Source organism: Camellia sinensis, chromosome 6, assembly GCF_055761805.1.
Source record: "Camellia sinensis isolate YWXY chromosome 6, ASM5576180v1, whole genome shotgun sequence".
Taxonomy (NCBI): Eukaryota; Viridiplantae; Streptophyta; class Magnoliopsida; order Ericales; family Theaceae; genus Camellia; species Camellia sinensis.
Window position 1 is genome coordinate 18,161,818 of NC_138966.1, and position 18,983 is coordinate 18,180,800.

General features: G+C 33.9%; 1 protein-coding gene across 8 annotated transcripts; it reads right to left on the reverse strand.

Annotated features, from left to right (window-relative positions):
• Window positions 1–5,483: 5,483 nt before the first annotated feature.
• Window positions 5,484–12,295, reverse strand: LOC114301985 (phosphatidate cytidylyltransferase 1-like). 8 transcript variants are annotated; one of them, XM_082873379.1, is made up of 7 exons: window positions 12,178–12,295; window positions 12,021–12,075; window positions 10,671–10,783; window positions 9,681–9,749; window positions 7,643–7,794; window positions 6,494–6,613; window positions 5,484–5,639 (listed from the first exon to the last, which is right to left on the reverse strand). In XM_082873379.1, the coding sequence occupies exons 3-6, from the start codon at window positions 10,733–10,735 to the stop codon at window positions 6,579–6,581; spliced, it is 321 nt and encodes a 106-aa protein (XP_082729505.1). In that variant the 5' UTR covers window positions 10,736–10,783; window positions 12,021–12,075; window positions 12,178–12,295; the 3' UTR covers window positions 5,484–5,639; window positions 6,494–6,578. The 8 variants fall into 8 exon arrangements, with proteins under 8 accessions (XP_082729505.1, XP_082729500.1, XP_082729502.1 ...); XM_082873374.1 differs by having other exon boundaries at window positions 8,118–9,749; XM_082873376.1 differs by having other exon boundaries at window positions 10,663–10,783; window positions 12,178–12,289.
• Window positions 12,296–18,983: the final 6,688 nt, after the last annotated feature.

The following is an 18,983-nucleotide window of genomic DNA, read 5'->3' on the forward strand; positions in this document are numbered from 1 at the left end:
AGTTGCTATCTCAGACACGACTCCATTGAGCTTTAGGATGTCTAGAAAAGACTTAGGCATCATGCATGACATCTTTCGTGCATATGAAAGGAATTGATAGCAACGATAAGGGTATATGTAATGACGCTAACTGCAATGGTTATTATTCATGTCTGTTATACATTTCTTGTACATATTGTGATTGATTGCTATGCAGAACATGGTAAGATCTGCAGATGAGATTTAATCAATAAAGTTGCGCAGCGGAAGCGTGGTGAGGGTTTGAACTGGTCGGTAAGACAACTTATATGTAAAGATTAAAATGTATGTTGTCGGTTGTTAATCATCTTTTTAGCATCTCTCCAAGTGAATGGGTGAATTGATTAAACTCTAAGCATGGGATATTTCTAAGAACAAAGGAAATGCTATGTGTGATACTCTAACTTTAAGCTAGAGTTATGTTTTCCCCACCATGATCAAGTTTAGATCTATGATTTTGAGAAAGTACTACATTTGAGTAGTTTGATAAAATATGGTCGCGTACTAATTGAAAGTGTATTGAGTACGATTGACTGTAAGAAGTTAGGCATATAATGACCTCTCTTAGCGAGTGTAATTGGTTTATGGAAACCTGTAAGCTAAACTTTGAACTTTGAAATTTGAAATCTCACTCTACCAATTATAATCTGTTTTGTTATGTGTAAATTGTAATCTGTAATCAATATTTCTCTACGTGATATGTATAAGGAAACAAAAGGCTAAGGTTTATGAAATTGTAGTGTTTTGACTTGGCTAATGGGAAGTACAAACATGTTGAGTTCTGGAAACATGAAATGATGAGAGACATTAAAATTATGGTAGCTGACAATTCAAGAAATTATTATGATTAAAATATTTAATGATTGATAACGAACATGGAATTCGTAATCAAGAGTTAGAATGTTGAAATTGCTACCTGGAATGTTAATAAATACAGGCATCATGATTTGTGATCACATAATGTTTGGTAGAGTTTTATAGAAGTTTAATGAGATAGGGAAATTGTGTTTCTTTTGTGGACTGCCATTTGACTGAAGGACATAATTTTGCTCTGATGTGTTTTTATTTTGAACCTAACGTATTGTTATCATAAACCCACCATTATTGATTAAGGATGAAATATTTATATGAGACTTAATTTAAGGCTGTTCCTTTATTGTAATTTTCAAATGTGTGGTCATTAGAATGAAACTTATGTGATCCGTGTTAGTTCGAGATGTCATACCAACAATTACATTCGATACTTCTGGCAAGTATAACCTTGTATAAGTTGACCATGGACTGAACCTAAGGAATTAACGTCTTTGGTTGTTATTTTTGAACTAATAGTTGCTTATCATTTATTTAGATGAATTGCTTAAGTGCGACGTATGGAATTTTTTTTTTTTTATTATGATATAGTTATGTCTTCCTTGTCGTGGTACTGTTTGGACCTATGATTTGGAAAGTTATTGTGATACGTACTTTGATAAGTTGTGTTTTGTATAACAGTTGAATCATGTTACGTATAACCATCTGCAAGAGAAAGTTATGTCTACAGTGACCTATATAAGAAGTGAATTACTCTATTTTGTTAAGCGCACGACAATGACATGATATGACAAGCAATGCTTTATTTTCTGATATATTACGTTACGAATTAAGGAATGATGATTACGTTCGATATGATAAGTTTTCTGGATAATTTTCCCAAGATAACTAAATACGTTACGAAACTCCGAATGTTCAAGATATGACAAGTTTTCTGAAAGAAATATTTCGCTATGTATGAATAAGTCCTTCAATTGACAAAGGCCCTATGTTGAGCTTCAAGCTATACTGTCTTATCTGTTCTAAGTTGGTTTGGAGATTGTTCTGCCAAAGTTTACATTAGTTTAATACTATTGGGAATTATTTCATCATCCGATATTTTTGAAAGGTCTGCTGAGTTTCGAAGTAATATCTCTGAACAACGTATTATCTGTGCTTATGAACGGTTTAAAGGACTTATGTATTACATATTCTTGGAAAATGTTTTTGACCATGCTAGGAACATTTGACTAACTATGGAACAAGAATATCATAACTTTTGGATAAATGTATTATATGTTTGATGTCAAGACGTTGACTTTGAGATAAGCCTGTTTTAATTTTAAATTTGAGCCTGTTAGAGATTTGATCTAAACTGATAAGTCTAATTCAGATAATGAGTAAAGAGCCCCAAAGTCGTTGATTTAGCACTTAATTGCTATTCTAGGTCTAATTGTTATAAGAAGCATATACCTTTGAGGAATTTTGATAATGGGAATTCCTAGTGAACTTGCTAAGTTTGAATTATGTTTGATAATTTATGAAATGATTGAGAAATGTTATATGTCCAAGACGGAACCAGACTTGTGACAAGGAGAATCAAGTTTGGAGGACCAAACTTCTTAAGGTGGGGAGAATGTAATGACCCCAAAGTGCATATAGGAAGTAATCCTTATTTAATTAGGGGTTAATGTGTTTGCTATCGGAATTGAAGAATGATCCGTTGGGTTATGCCTTTGAAACTAGAATTCGTGACCTTTACCAAAGAATCTGGAACTTTTTCCCTCCACTCGAGCGGAGCAGTAGACGCTCGAGCGTACTTTTGGGGTTTCCAGCAAATTGTGCAGACGGCCTGAGATTCTGGGAGTTGTGATTTTCCGCTCAAGCGGGGGAGTTGACGCTCGAGCGGACGTCTTTGTTGGCCTTCGCGCTCGAGCGCAAGGTTGGGCGCTCGAGTGGGTCTCCAAGTTGAGTTGTATTTCTTTGGACATTTTTATTAGTGTTTTGGAACTTTCTATTTTATTTTGGAGTATTGGTTGAGGTGGTAATATGATGGTAAAGTAAGATTGGACCAAAAGCTTGAATAGAATGATTTGTCTGCGACCAGCCGTCACTCTTTTGTCCTTTTCTTTTTCCACACTTTGAATTTGGATGTAAGGTTAGAACCATTGGAAAGCTTATTTCCGGGGCTTCAATTTGGACACAAGAACGACCTAAAACGGAGTTCGGATGGGAGAGTTACATCTGTTTGAAGTTTTGGAATCTTTGCTGAGAGCAGGTCCGCTCGAGCGGGAATAGGGACGCTCGAGCGGGATTTTCAGGACAGCAGCTTTAAAAACGGGATTTTGGATCATTTCTTAAATTTTTCTTCTTCCCTCTCCCTTCCTTCTTGCCTAAGTCCGAAACCCTAACCCTCAAACCTTTGATTTCATCCATTTTTACCAACAATCCATCATGGGTTGTGCATCAAGGGTGAAGAAGAAGTGAAGATCAACTTTTCCAACCGATTAGATTTTGGGATTTCGAGAGGATGCGTTCAACCTAGCTTCTTTGTTTCTAATTTCGAGGTAGGGGGTTCTCTTAGCCTTGAATGTTTATGATTCAAAGTGATTTTGTTGGTACTTTGGGATTTTGTTGACATTTTAGAATCTTGAGTTGATTATGGGTTAGGGACACTTATGGCTTAATGTTTATGCACAATTGGGGCTCCCACTCTACTTCTCAAAGGATGTTTAATGTTTTTAGCATATTGGCATATAGTAATTATTGATTTGGTGATTTCACTAAGAAAAGAGGAAAACCCCCAATTTTCTTGGAAACCCTAGGTTGATTAATGATGATAACCAATGAATTGGCTCAAGTTGAAAGTAGAGTAATGAAATTGAAGTATTGAATTATGTGTGTTGAAGTTGAATTAGAATTTGGGAATGTTTGAAAATTGTGTTTAGAATTGCGAATGAATTTGTTATAAATGGTGGAATTCATGCTATCATGTAAAGGAAAAATTAGGGGAATAATTTAGTAAGGATATGGATGACATGAACTTGGTTTTGGAATGTTAAAATGAGATTCAAGGGTTTATTTTGTATTATGTTGAATTGCAAATGGTGTTAATGAACTAAATGATGTTGTACTATGATGAATTATGTTTGAATTTCGTGACTTGTGTAGGATTAGCTACAAGGACGGACCACGCACCTGAACACTGTGAGTAGTAGTACGCTTTACCACCGCTAATGCTTGCAATTAGTATTCTGTTAATTCCGTTACTTATGTATGTAAATGATTCAAGGAAGATAAATGTTATAGGTATATAAATGATTTAAGGAAGATAATGTTATATGTATGTAAATGATTCAAGGAAGATAAATGTTATATGTATATAAATGATTCAAGGAAGATAAATGTTATGTGTTTGTGTAAATGATTCAAGGAAAGTACATAAGTAAGAGAAAGAATGAAACAACCCTCCTATGATTCTGGAATTCTGTAAGACTCTGAAATAAGTTTGCTATGATAATGTTTGGGCTAAATGCCAACAAGTTTAATGCCAATATATGTAAGAGCTAAAGGCCAACAAGTCTAAATAATCAAGAAATGCCCTAGTTATGATATGTTACGTTTGAATTAATGAATTCATGATATCCTTAGCACATGGCCCTTACCCGGGGGTAATAATACCGTGGTTTAAATAATTAAGTTACAATTGTATGTACGTTACAAGTTCAAGTATATTACAAGTATAAGCATGTTACAAGTTCACGTATGTTATAAATTTAAGTATGTTACAAGCTATGTTACAAGTTTACGTATGTACAAGTTCAAGTGTGTTTCAGGTGTATTTCAAGTATGTTACGAGTTCACGTATGTTTCATGTATGTTTCCAGTATATGTTACAAGGGCTTTATGCCAATTTCAAGGGCTTTAATGCCAATATGTTTACAAGGGCTTTATGCCCACTACTACAAATATAGATAAAGATCACACTTTTTTAGTGTGATGTATGTTTTTTAATCACACCTTTTAAGTTTTATTAAAGTGTGGTCTTTAGGAGTGTGATTAAAAATGGTCATTTTTAATCACACTTTTTAAGTGTCATTAAAAAATGCTTTCATCACACCTTTTAAGTGTGATTAATAATATTTAGATCACACCTTTTAAGTGTGGTTAAAAACATTTAGATCACACATTTTAAGTGTGATTAAAAATATTTAGATCACACCTTTTAAGTGTGGTTAAAAATATTTAGATCACACCTTTTAAGTGTGATTAAAAACTTTAGTTCACACCTTTTAAGTGTGATTAAAAACTTTAGATCACACCTTTTAAGTGTGATTAAAAATATTTTGATCACACCTTTTAAGTGTGATCCTTGGAAGTGTGATTAAAAATGATCATTTTTAATCACACTTTTTAAGTGTGATTAATAACATTTAGATCACACCTTTTAAGTGTGATTAAAAATATTTACATCACATCATTTAAGTGTGATTAATAACATTTAAATCACATCTTTTAAGTGTGATTAATAACTAATAAAATCTGTGATAAAAAAAGGTGCTACATATTTGAAAAATAATCAATATTATTTTTGTATGCACATTTGAATAATGTAATACACACTATATACTATATTTTGAATCATAACCACATATTGAATAGAATAACGTCATATATTTCATAAATGGAAATTAAATATTCAAAACTATATACAAAGGAATTAAATAAAAAAAATTATCTGTGCTTACATATATTAAAAAATGAAAAAACTTAAAAAACTAAGTTCTTTAATTCTTGGACCATATTTTGCATCCCTCCAAAAAATTTCTGACCTGAAAAATGAAAACACAAATTAATTCAGAAACCGCTGATGCATATGAATAAACTAAAAAGTTAATTCAGCAAACCAAAATAAGAACATTAATCATTTCTACTCGATCTTAATCATTTTGGAAGCATAAAAATGTAACTTAGAAACACAGATGGCAGCTGCAAACACACAAACCATTTAAGCATGTGTATTTCATAAGCAATGTTCTAAAAATAATAATTCATTCTAACTTAGTCTGCATTGTTTCAAGGTAATAAATCCTCTGCATGATGACTTGAGTGATCTCGTGAATTAGTTTGTCATGGATTACATTGTAAAGAGAGAAACCACTTTACATTAACACCAAGGATGCAAAATATGGATGACCTTTATAAAAATAACCAAGTATTCAACAGAACTCTACTCTGAAAATTTACATTGTACACTTATACAGGTTCTGGTCATATATAACTTTAAACAAAGTTTCAAAGGAAAAGAAACCACAAATGTCCCAATAACATTAATTAGAGCTTTTGAGTTAAATAAAATCTTGGTAACAGAAAAAAAGGATAAAGTGTATAAAATTCTCTGGAAAGAGCAAGAATGAAACATTAACCAGAAGGCAAAATCTCAATAGGTAAAATTCCTGCATATGCCCATTAAACTACATCTTACTCAGGCATATGGATAGCAAAACATAAAGCCTTTATGCAGCACATACATATCAAAAAATTATTAATGGATATAGATGCAAAAGCATAAAATTAGTGTTTGAGAGAGAGAGAGAGAGAGAGAGAGAGAGAGACAGAGATAAGCATGTTTAATCCACCAGTTAATTATGAAGAAGAGATTCTGCAAATCAAATCCACAACATACTTTCGTGGTCTTAGCTTCTTTTTAGCTTCCTTTGACCGCATTTTAACATGGTTTTTAGTCGATTCATCCAAGACACGCTGCACATTCAGCTTGCGCCAGGCACACCCTGATTCAACACCACTACAAAAAAATTCACTTTTAGCAGCCGCCAAAACTATCGCTAAAAGCAGAAAAAAGCGTCACTAAAAACTAAAAAACCTTTACCCGCGGTTGAAATAACGACAGCCAAACCGCCGCAATAGCCCCGTCAACATATCCTTATAGTGACGTTTTCCTCAAACGCTGGTATAGTTATTTTTATTGTGACAGTCGATGTAGTGACAGTTATAAATGTCGCTATATCTTAAATTTACCCATTATTTGCTAACTTTATAGTGACGGGTCAACTGTTGCTCTATCTTTCACTTTTTGTGACATTTTGTGAACCGCTGCTATATTTTAATTCTTTTCCATCTGTTTTACACTGTCGCTATAGCCATAAAATTCTTTTTGTATTTTATTTGCAGCGACAGTTATTAATCACGGTTATAGGCTATGTTTACTATTCAATTACCAATAATATATAACTTGAATGGAAGAGAAAAGACTTCCGAGGAGAATCTTCGTTTTAATGTACATTCACAATGGATAGTGGAATAGTATTCAAATGGACCATACATCTATATATAGCAATTTGATAGTGTAAAGAAGTTCCATTTTTTTATGAGCCGCCATAGATATTGAGCCAACTTTGAATAGCATGTAAAATGTGTGACAGGATGACAACATGCACGCTGTCTGTAGATGTGTCTCAAGAGACCTTTACAGTGATAATTTTAGAAGGCAGATTTTGGATCAAAAAAATATATATATAGAAATAAATAAGGAGAGAGTAGAAAAAACAAAAATACACCTACATATACATCAATGTCTCTCATCTCTGTTCCCTAAATTTATATTCATATGCATAGCAAATAAAAATATATGAAATATTTTTTCTAGTATCCATGCCATGTTAGTATTCTAATTTTTTTGAAAATCGATGTTGTCTGTGTTCGTACTAGTGTCCATGGTAGCGTTTTAAAGTGTGATGCAGATCTACAAGAGGCATATTAATTGTAAGATTCCCCAAACCTTTTGCAGGAAAATGCATAATGATATAAAACTCACCTGCAACATACAAGAAATAGCAGGTAACCATGTAATACTTGATAAAGCCGCTCACAAGATGATAGAAGAATTTCTCAGAAGTAATAGTGTTGGCAAGCCGTTGGTTGAGAATGCGGCCATATACAAACAGCATAGCAGTGAAGAAAAAATGCCTGTTGAAATTAAAAGCAAACAGAAACAATTTGTCATATATAGCAATCAAACTCACTTGGAGATCATTGACAGAAATTTTGGATGTTAGTGAAACCCAAAAACAGGGCAAAGAAGGACAAGCTGGCCGTTGAAAGATACAACATGTTTGTTACAAATTATACAATTGTGTCAAAATTTGGTTCACTTAGAATTTAAATAAATTGAAAAAGCTCATTAGTTGTCATTCATTTAACTAATGAGCTTTCTCCAAGAATAGCTCTCCTAGATAAACACCACACTTCAGTTGACAGTTGAACATTGACAAGAATCTGGTTTAACATACCAATTCAACAACCTAAATCCTGGGAGGTCCCTTTCTTCGTGTCCTTTCCTGAGTAGATTGAACAACTCTTTTATCATAAAAATTTGGATAACCACGACCATGGCCCAAATATAGAGATGGCCCATGTAGATTATGAATATAAAGCCCCCAATCATCCAAATAGATGAATATGTGCGAGTCAACATTGATCTGTATTTGTTTTGATCATTAAGAAGTAAATGGCTTCCATTTTCTTTGCCAACCTCAGGAGTAACCTCACAGCCAAAAGGGAAAAAAAAAAGGAAGAAAACATTAAACCTGACATTTAGAAGAAGCCATACACTCCTTTCAAGATTTTATCCATTTTGTTATTGTAGTAGGTAACTATTAAAAAGACAAACAATTATTAGTTATATTATATTCTTATCACAAACCAACCCATAATTGAATTGTTTATAATAAATTTGAGCTCATATCAAAATTGAAATTCATATTATTATTTATATTATTTGTTTTTGATCAGCAAATCAAGAAACTTTATTGATGAGAAAGCCATATATAACATATATGAATTACATCAATAAAGAGGAGGCAAGACAAGAGAACAAACATAAACAAGCTCAAGCCAAGAAAGTTGGTGAGGGACCAATTTCATAGACTATCCTTCATATTTGACTGGAGAACTACCACGGAACTATGGCTTTGATATTGTAGGTTTAAGTAGGGATCCTGTGGCTTTCCAGAAATATTTCAAGTATGTATCATTTTTTCTTAATGTTTGTCTCTTGGCACAACAAATTTTTTAATTTTAATTTTAATTTTTATGTGGCTATGTGTAGTTAATGTTTGGCCAACAGAGTCAGTTTATGGATATGAATGCAGATTTCCTATCACTAAAGTTTGAACTGTGGCAAAGAGTATGCAGTGCAGACTTAGTGTGGCTATCATCTGGGAGGTCTTACATGAGCAATGAAATAGTAACCGCTACTTGTTTCAAACAATGGCTAACCAAATATCCTAATCAATTATTAGAATTTTGTGACATGAATGTATTACTGTGGAGAAAAGCGGATGTTACCATTATTTATAGTTTGTAAAATGCAGTATGATGTCCTAGATATGATAGGCTTGATTGAGGGTGAATATTGTAATTATACTTATTAGTGATGGTGAACGATATTTTCTACCTAAATTGCAACTGCCCAGTGATCTGTTTTGTTTTGGTTTTTTTGCAGCTTTGAAATACTGCATGCTCGCTGGGCCATGCTTGCAGCGCTTGGTGCTCTGGTTCCTGAACTTTTAGAGCTAGTAGCAGCCCAGAAAACCAGCAGCAAACCTAACACCAGCAACAGACCAGTAGCAGCAGCAACAACAACTAAATTATTATATACATTATTAGTATTATATATATAATGTTTTACTACCCACAGAGAACGACAAGAACATAATGATTGGCAAAAACATACCACTAGACAGAAAGCAACAAAGGAAGACAAACCAATCAAGAGCAACCAAGGAAAAAAAGAAAAAAAGAAAAAAAAAAACAACACCAATACAGTAGCAGCAGGGGCACAACAACATTACAGCAACATTACAAAACCAAACTCCCCTGTGACACAGCAGCCAACAACTCCTGTAGCAGACAGACCCCAACTGCAGCCAAAATCAAAGAGGGAAAGAGGTTCAAAATCCACCATTGCAGAGTATATACTAGGTCATATGTAAAAAAGATTCAAATCAGAATTTACATATTAGCAGGCAAGTGACACATGCATGGTATGACCTAAATTTGGAAGAAACGCCAATTGGCTTACAACTTTTAACAAAGACCTCACAGGCACACAATTAGATGGAGCATTCTTGGCTTAAGAGAGGGAAGGAAAGAGGGTTTGTTTGTGTGCCTAGGAGGGAAATAGAACAATTCCAGCCAAGAAAAAAAAAATTTCCTAAGGCAATGATACAAGATAAAAAATAAGAACAATTCACATCACACCCAAAAAAGCCATTATTATTCATCTATCTCTCTCTTAGCAAACACCCAGTGCAATTATAATTCCCACATTGCAAAAGAATACCATAAACCCAGTAAGTTCACTAAATGAGATAACAATTAACTAACTCCAATTCCAATTCATCTAGAAAAAAAAAAGAGTAAATAAATAAAGATAGAGAAGCTCCAACAAATAAGAACAACAAATAGTGACAGAGAGAGACAGAGTACAAAACTAACCTACGAATTTTTTTTAAAAATTTTTTTTATGCGATTTCACTTTTAGTCATGTTTTAACTTGGGAGCTTCGTGATTTACATGTTGAAAGCTATCCAAAAATTGGGTCTTTAAATTATCATGAAATCTGGGAGTAGTTTGGTTTGAAATTTGTACTCAGATTTTATTTTATTCGCAATGACAAACCGATAGCTTAGTTTATTTAACAAAGAACAGAGAAAATCCAAGCATTTCAGACCCATTAGAACAACACACGAACAACAGAAACAAAATGAAAATATCAGAGAAGAAACCTAGAGTTCAAAATGGGAGGGAAGAGAGGGAAGGAAACAGAGATACATGTGTACCGTGAGAGTCCCTTCCAATCAGATTGTGGGAGAATGCTTCGGTAAAGAGCTGGTCCCAAAGCCATGGCTCTGATACGTCCTCAACACGCCGCGGTGGAGGATGAATGAAGGCTCTGATACTCAGCAAAAGAAGTGTTGATAGACTAGGGCACAAATTGTAATCAAGGAGAAAGAGTTGAACGGTTTTTGTTTTTTTTTTTTTTGTTTTTTGACTGAAATTCTGATATGAGTGATTGAATGGATTGAGAGGTTGGGTGTGAAGTTGCTTCACCGCACTGGTTGATCGATTTGAGTGATCTGGCCGATCTTCTCGGACAAGGTCATTCGAGAGAGTAAGTCTTTGATTCTGGATTCGATTGGGGAGTTAGGGTTTTTGTAAATGGGATTGTTGTTCATGTTCTTGGCTTTTCTACTACTACTGCTCATTTTGTTCAGCTTGAAGAACCAGGCGCGATGGATTGAAAGGTTGGGTGTGAAGTTGCTTCACTGCACTGGTTGAAGAGATTGGGAATTTTGGGTTTGGGGTGGGGGAAAACCCGGGCGGGAATGAGGGGGAGGGGAAGGGATTAGGGATTTTTGAGATTAGGGATTTTGGGTTTGGGGTGGGGGAACCGAGCGGGAATGGAAAAGGCAGGAGGGAGAATGAAAATTTTTTTGGATTTTTTTTATTTTCATTATAAATAAATATTTAAATAATAAAATGACTTTTTTTTTTTTTTTTTTTTTGTAATAGAGGATGTCATTGCTAAAAAAATAATTTCCATTCTTTTCATACAATTTTAGAGACAAGTTAACAAATAAATATACATTTTTATGTATACATTAAAATAATAATTATTCTCTCAATTTTTTACATTGCAAATACATTTATATTATATCGAAATAGTAAGAAAGCATTTTCTTCATTGTACAAAAGGCCATAATATCTATTTTAGAAAGCTCTGTTTATAAACAATATGGCCTTTATAATTCCTAAACTTAAAAATTCAAAAGGATGAGAGATTAATGGGAATAAAACAATATTGTTTTTTTATTTTTATTATTGGATCCAAGTTGTTTTCTTCAAACTGATAATATGCTTTATTTGTATCTAAGCATGTGTCCTCCAAATGTATAAAGCATGCATAGTTTAAAAAATTAAATAGGAGACTTGCAGTGAGTGGATGCGTCCGACATGGTTAAAAATCTTAGAAATGTCCATTCTTCTTAGATAACGATTAAACAAACAAACATTATAATTAAACAAATCTTCAAATTTAGCTTTGTATTCACAAATGCTTAGTTAAATTATATATATATATATATATATATAACAATAATGAGAAGCAATAATAATATTAAGACCCCAACCTTCTTATTCTTGGCAAGTCAAGTTTCTTGATGGTTCCAAACTGTTTAAAGAAACCTGCACAAATATGAACAATAAAACATTTTCTGCTTTGAAATTCATACACACATCAGCACATACATGTATATATACACTTTTTTTTTTAAAAAAAAATTGTACCTTCCATTTCATTCTCATAAAACCCATGTGGAATTCGACCAATATAGAGCACTGTAGCTTTATTTTCCGTAGTTTCACTTTTGGGAAGCTTATGGCCAGGACCGCCCTCTAATGGCTGCGAATCACATAAACTTCTACATAAATCAACATGTAAAAAAAAATGCAAATAATTTAAAAATTATGAATAACTAAATCTAGTCAGTAATGAAACTTGTTTTAGATTGAATAAATTAATCCTTGCAATATTTTCTCTATTTGGTTATATTTTGCTCAAAAACTATTCTTCAAAATGGTAGAAGGTACCCGTCAGGGACAACAGCCCAATCAAATTAACTTCTACATAGAAAATCTCCGAAGTATCATGCAGCATTTAAAACCCTTAGCTAATAGGTCATCATATAAGTGTTTCACAATGATAAAAATAAGATAGAAAATATATATCACTCACCTGATTGGAGTTCCTGGACTTTCACTCTACTTAAAATATCGAAAACACCATTAAAAAATAAACAAAGTTCTAACCTAGCCCTCCTGTTCTGGAACCACACCTCCACCTGACGAGGTCTGAGCCCAAGCCGTTTAGCCAAAGCCAGCTTTTGCTTCTGCAAAACAAAGCCCAAAATTCTCAGTAAAATACCGAAATACCCCTGACCTCTATGGAAGACCAGTAGTACTGAGCTATGTACTTACCGGATTGAGAGTGTTGTGAACTTTAAAGCTTTCTTCGAGAATCATCGACTGGTCTTTGGAGAGACGAAGCTTCTTCCTAGAGGTATCACCGTCTTCTTCGTCGCTGATTCCTTGAGATGAAGCTCTCTCGAGATCGAGATCGAGATCGAGATCCTCTCCGTTGGGCTCCTCTCTCTCGCTTCTCTTCCCACTGATACTCGAGATCGTGCTGTTCGGAGACGAAACTCCAGCTTCTTCCTCGCAATCGATCGTCGAAGGAACTCGATTCACGTCGATTCCTTTCAGCAACGATCTCGTCTCGACTCTGCAAGTCTCCGAGTTTCGATCTGCATGTATAGATCCCCAAATCAGTGAAAAAAACGATCGATTTAAAATATATAAAAAAAAATGTTGAATTACTGTGAAGATAATAAAGCTATAGATCTGTTTAGAGAGGATCTAGAAAGTTGAAAAGTAGGCCATTATTGAAGCTTGAAGATGAAGCAGATCTGGAAAGTTGAGAGAATCGAAACAGAACAGAGATCGGAGAAAATACACGTACCGAAGGAAGGAAAGTTTTTTTTTTGGGAAATTTTGGGGGGAATTTTGGAATAATTTTGGGGGGAATTTTGGAATAATTTGTTAGTTTTTTTGGGGGGGAATTTTGGAATAATTTGTTAGTTTTTTTTTTTTTTTTTTTTTTTCAAACGTGGCAAATGGACGAGTCTGAACGAGTCAAAATAGATTTTGTATTAAAAATTTGTTTCAATTTTTGAAAATTATTTTTTTGAGTTTTTAATTAGTATTTTTTTATTTTTAGTGAATTTTTTTAATATTTTAATCAATTAAAAAAATATTTAAAATATTTAAAAAATTAACAACTAATCAAGCTATTTTTTAATTATATTTGATTCTAATGCTCGGTTTTCTCAGCAAACAAATAGAGAAGAGAAAATTTTCACAAAAAAAAAAAGAAACAATCTTGCATCAAAAACAAATATATAAACACAAGGGTCTAAAAGTAAAATAAGAGAGAAACACAGATCGATTACAAATCAATCAGAAAGTCTATGTATGAAAATCAAATGATAGAGATTAAAAAGAAAAAAATCAAAAAGTATGTATGAAAATCAAATGATAGAAATATATATATTATTATTATTTTTTATTTGGTAGAAATAGGGATAATATTTTAATGAAAAATATTTTCCACTAAAATAAAAGTTTATTTTCTGTGGTCAATGAAAAATATTTTTCTACGGCCTATTTTTTTTGGTTAGTAAAAATCATGAACTAATTTTTTGTGGTAGAGGAAAGGTAACGACATTAGTGGTGGAGGTGGTGGATAAGAGATGATGGTGGTAGTGGTGGTGATGGCGAAAAATATTAGTGGTGAAGTTGTGGTAGTGGTAGTGTAGATAGAGTGGAAGAGGTGAATGAGAGGTAATGGTAGTAGTAGCGGCAGTAGTGGAGTGGTGGCGATGGTAGTAGTAATGGTAGTCGTAGAGGTGAAGTGGCGACAGTGGAAGTAGTGGTGGTGGTGGAATGACGTTTGCAGTAATGGTGAAGGTGGTAGAGGAGATGGGTGGTGAGAGAGAGAGAGATGAGTGAGAGACGGATAGAAGAGATAGAGAGTGAGAATAAAGCGGGAATGGAAAACAGCAACAGGCGGGAATAAAAAATATTTTTTTTGTCAGAAATGAAATTTAAATAACAAAATAATGTCGTTTAACTTTCTTTTTCTTTTTTTTTTTTGCGACGGGAGTTGCCGTTATCAAAAAAAAAATATTTTTTGTTAAAATATATATTTTTTTGTAATTAATGTTTTTTTTTTTTTTTTTGTAGAGGATAGAAAGTGGTAGTAGTGGTGAAGGTGGTGGTGGTAGCCGCGAAGGAGATTAATGGTGAAGTTGTGGTAGTGGTAGAGTAGATGAAGTGGCAAGGGTGAATGAGAGGTAATGGTAGTAGTAGTGGCAGTAGTGGTAAAGGTGGTGGATAAGAGATGATGGTGGTGGTGGTGGTGGTGGTGGTGGTGGCGGCGGCGAAGGAGATTAGTGGTGAAGTTGTGGTAATGGTAGAGTAGATGAAGTGGCAAGGGTGAATGAGAGGTAATAGTAGTAATAGTGGCAGTAGTGGTAGTGGTGGCAATGGTAGTAGCAATGGTAGTCGTAGAGGTGAAGTGGCGACAGTGGTAGTAATGGTGGTAATGGAATGGCGTTTGCAGTAGTGGTGAAGGTGGTAAAGGAGATGGGTGGTGAGAGAGAGAAAAATGAGTGAGAGACAGATAGAGGAGAGAAAGAGAGAGAGAGAGACAAAGACAGAGTGATGAGCAAGAGAGAGACAAAGTGGTCGCTAAAAGTGCATTTTCTTGTAGTGGATAGATAAATCGAGAGGGAGCTCAGTAAATAGAGAAGACAGAAGGGAGAGAGTGAGCAACGCGAACATAGTGGGAGAGAAAGAGAGAGAAAAAGATAAGAGAGAGAGAGGAACAAAAAGATAGAGAGTGAGAGACAGAAAAAAGATAGAGAGAGAAGAGAGATGAACAAGAGAGAGATAGAGGGAAGAGAGATGAGCGAGAGAGACATAGAGAGAAGAGAGATGAACGAGAGAGAGAGAGAGAAGAGAGATGAGCAAGAGAGACAGAGAAATATGAGAGAGATAGAGAGATGAGAGATGAACGAAAGAGACAGAGAGAGAAAAGAGATGAGAGAAGAGATAGATGAGTGAGAGACACAGAGAGAGAGAGACAGATAGACAGAAAGAAAAGAGTGATGAGTGAGAGAGAGAGAGAAGAGAGAGAGGAAGATGAAAAAATAGGTGAAAAGATATAGACAAAGAGAGAGGGAGAGAAAAAAAGAGCGAAAAGAGATAAACGAGAGAGAGATAGAGAGAGATGAGCGAGAGAGATAACGAAAAGAGAGACAGAGAGAGATGAGAGAGATAGACAGAGAGAAAGAGAGACAGACAGACAGACAGACAGAGAAGATTGATGAGTGAGAGTGAGAGAGAGAGAGAGAGAAGAGAGACAGAGACAAAGAGATAGAAAGATGAAAAAATGGGTGAAAAAGTTCCGTGTCTAAAGCCTCATTTTCTAGTAGTGAGTCATCTCTATCATTCATGGGTAGAATAGAGGCGTGGATTTGGGAATTGTATATTTTATATAAAAATCAAATTGAAATATTTTATACAATCACACCTATTTAGGGATATATATAATCACACTTTAATTAAAATGTGTGATTAAAAAATATATATATAATCACACGTATTTAAAAAGTGTGATTAAAAAGTAATAGTGTATATATAATCACACTTTAATTAGAAGGTGTGATTAAAAAACATATAAATAATGACACTTAATTAGAATGTGTGGTTAAAAAATATCTATATAATCACACCTATTTAAAAAGTGTGATTAAAAAGTAGTAGTGTATATATAATCACACTTTAATTAGAAGGTGTGATTAAAAAATATATAAATAATCACACTTTAATTAGAATGTGTGGTTAAAAAATATCTATATAATCACACCTATTTAAAAAGTGTGATTAAAAAGTAGTAGTGTATATATAATCACACTTTAATTAGAAGGTGTGATTAAAAAATATATAAATAATCACACTTTAATTAGAATGTGTGGTTAAAAAATATCTATATAATCACACCTATTTAAAAAGTGTGATTAAAAAGTAGTAGTATATATATAATCACACTTTAATTAGAAGGTGTGATTAAAAAATATATAAATAATCACACTTTAATTAGAATGTGTGATTAAAAAATATATATATAATCACACTTGTTTAAAAAGTGTGATTAAAAAGTAGTAGTGTATATATAATCACACTTTAATTAGAAGATGTGATTAAAAATATATATATATAATCACACTTAATTGAAAAGTGACATAAAAAATAAATATTATCACACTCAATCAAATTAAGTGTGATTAAAATATCAATCTAATTTTTTTTATCACACTTCCAATAAAAGTGAGATCTTTTTTTTTGTCAAAGTGTGATCTTTAACTACTTTTGTAGTAGTGGCCATTTTCAAGGGCTTTAATGCCAATATGTTTACGAGGGCTTCATGCCATTTTCAAGGGCTTTATGCCACTTTCAAGGGCTTTATGCCATTTTCGAGGGCTTTAATGCCAATATGTTTACAAGGGCTTCATGCCATTTTCAAGGGCCTTAGTGCCATATGTTACAAGTGCTTTATGCCACAAGTTACAAGGGCCTCGTGCCACACGTTTCAAGGGCCTTGTGCCACCATGTTTCAAAGGCTTTATAGCCATTATGTTTATGTTGCAGGATTGGGCCTAAGGCAGTTATGTACTTTGTACAGATTCAGACTAACTATGTGAACTCTGCACCTTTTTATTCATTGATATGAATTATGTTTCAAGTTAAACATTGGTTTATTTATGTATTACTATTCACTGAGCCCGGCTCACCTTCTGTTATGTCTGTTTCTGTAGGTCACCAATCAGGCAGTCAGTCCTAGCCAAGACGCCGCTTCCTTTTGTCAACCTTCATATGTTCAGGCACTGTTTAAGTCATTTAATTTCTTAAGTTGACAAGATGTTGGTTTGCTTATGAGTGTCCATCTAAAGTTGTTGTATATACTTTTCATGTTTGTTTTTGTATACGCCCGACTTTAGGGCTGGAACTGTAAATGTGTATGTACATACTCTGGGATATAGTTTGGAACTTTATTTATCCGGTATAATGCATGTGATGAATGAGATCCTGGCATGTAGGAGTAGCTCAATACAGTTTATTTGTTCATTTTTAGTTATCTATTTATTTTTGTGCTTCCGATAAGGCCTCGTATGTTATATTACCAGGTTACATGTCTGTCTCTAAAGAGGTCATGCCCAAACTTTTAGGGGAGGGTTTGGGGTGTGACAATACTTGCATGAGTGTGATTGCCATAATGTCATGATACCATGCTTGCCATGAGGCTATGTGCTTAAATGCTAAATTGCATGAATGCCGGTGGATGGAGGCATGTTGTTTGAATTGGAACAATTCAATGAATGCGCATTTTAAGCCCACTTTGTTGTGGCAAAATCATGTTTTAAGCTCACTATATTTAGTGGCAAATCCGTAAACTTTAAGCCCACTTGAGGTGGAAAATTCAAACCATTTTTCGCAAAACAAACACGAGTTGAATTGCTCCAAGTCAGGCAACTAGTCTATACTTGCTTGTGTGCATCACATAGTAAAGCTAGTTTAATAACCGGAATAAGAACACATAATGTTTACAAAAAATCATATCATGATTAGTAGAGGACGATCTTTGAACAAACGAGCGGGGGTGCTCATTTCAGGACCTTTCCCTCTTGTACCTAAGTTCCTGAGCCGAGGCAACTTTGGTGCTGACGGACACGTGACCTTCGGCATGAGTCAGGGTTTCCTAAATTTCTCCAAAATAAAAAGTAATTAGGTGGCGACTCTATATCTGGCAAAGCAGTCCAATTTTGGCATTATTTGATTTAAAATCGATTTTCTAAAAAGATTTACCGAATTTGGACTCTTTGGTGTTTATCAATTTCACATTGCACTTGTGAGACTAGATTCAGAACTGCAGGAGTCCGAACTATGAGGGCTTCTTTTTAAACCCTTTCCGAAAGTCAGGGGGCGGAAAAAGGCGAGTCCACAATGCTTCTGAAGCAGAGCAGTGTTGATCTGGAGAAGGAAAACAGTGTACGTGTTGTGCAACAGAGGCAATTAGTTACAGACAGTGGATATTATTCGGGTGAAAAACCGAGCATGCATGCATCCCTCGTTTCCCAATGTCATTTAGTCAATTTGCTTAGTTAATTAGTTGAAGCTAATTCATGCAAATGTTGTAACTAATTAGCTTAGATTAGTTAATTAATTCATATTGTAATTAATTAGCTTAGTTGCTTTGTAATTAATTAGTTAAGCATTTAGCTAATTAGTTTGCTTTGTAATAATTTATTAGATTAGATAGTTAATTAGTTCATGTTGTGTAATTAATTAATTAAATAACTTAGTCTAGTTGATTAATTAGTTAAGTGTGTTGTAATAATTAATTAGCTTAGAGTAATCTTTTTATTTATCCAAAGTGTTGTAATAATTAGTTAAGTAGTGCAGCTTAGCTAGTT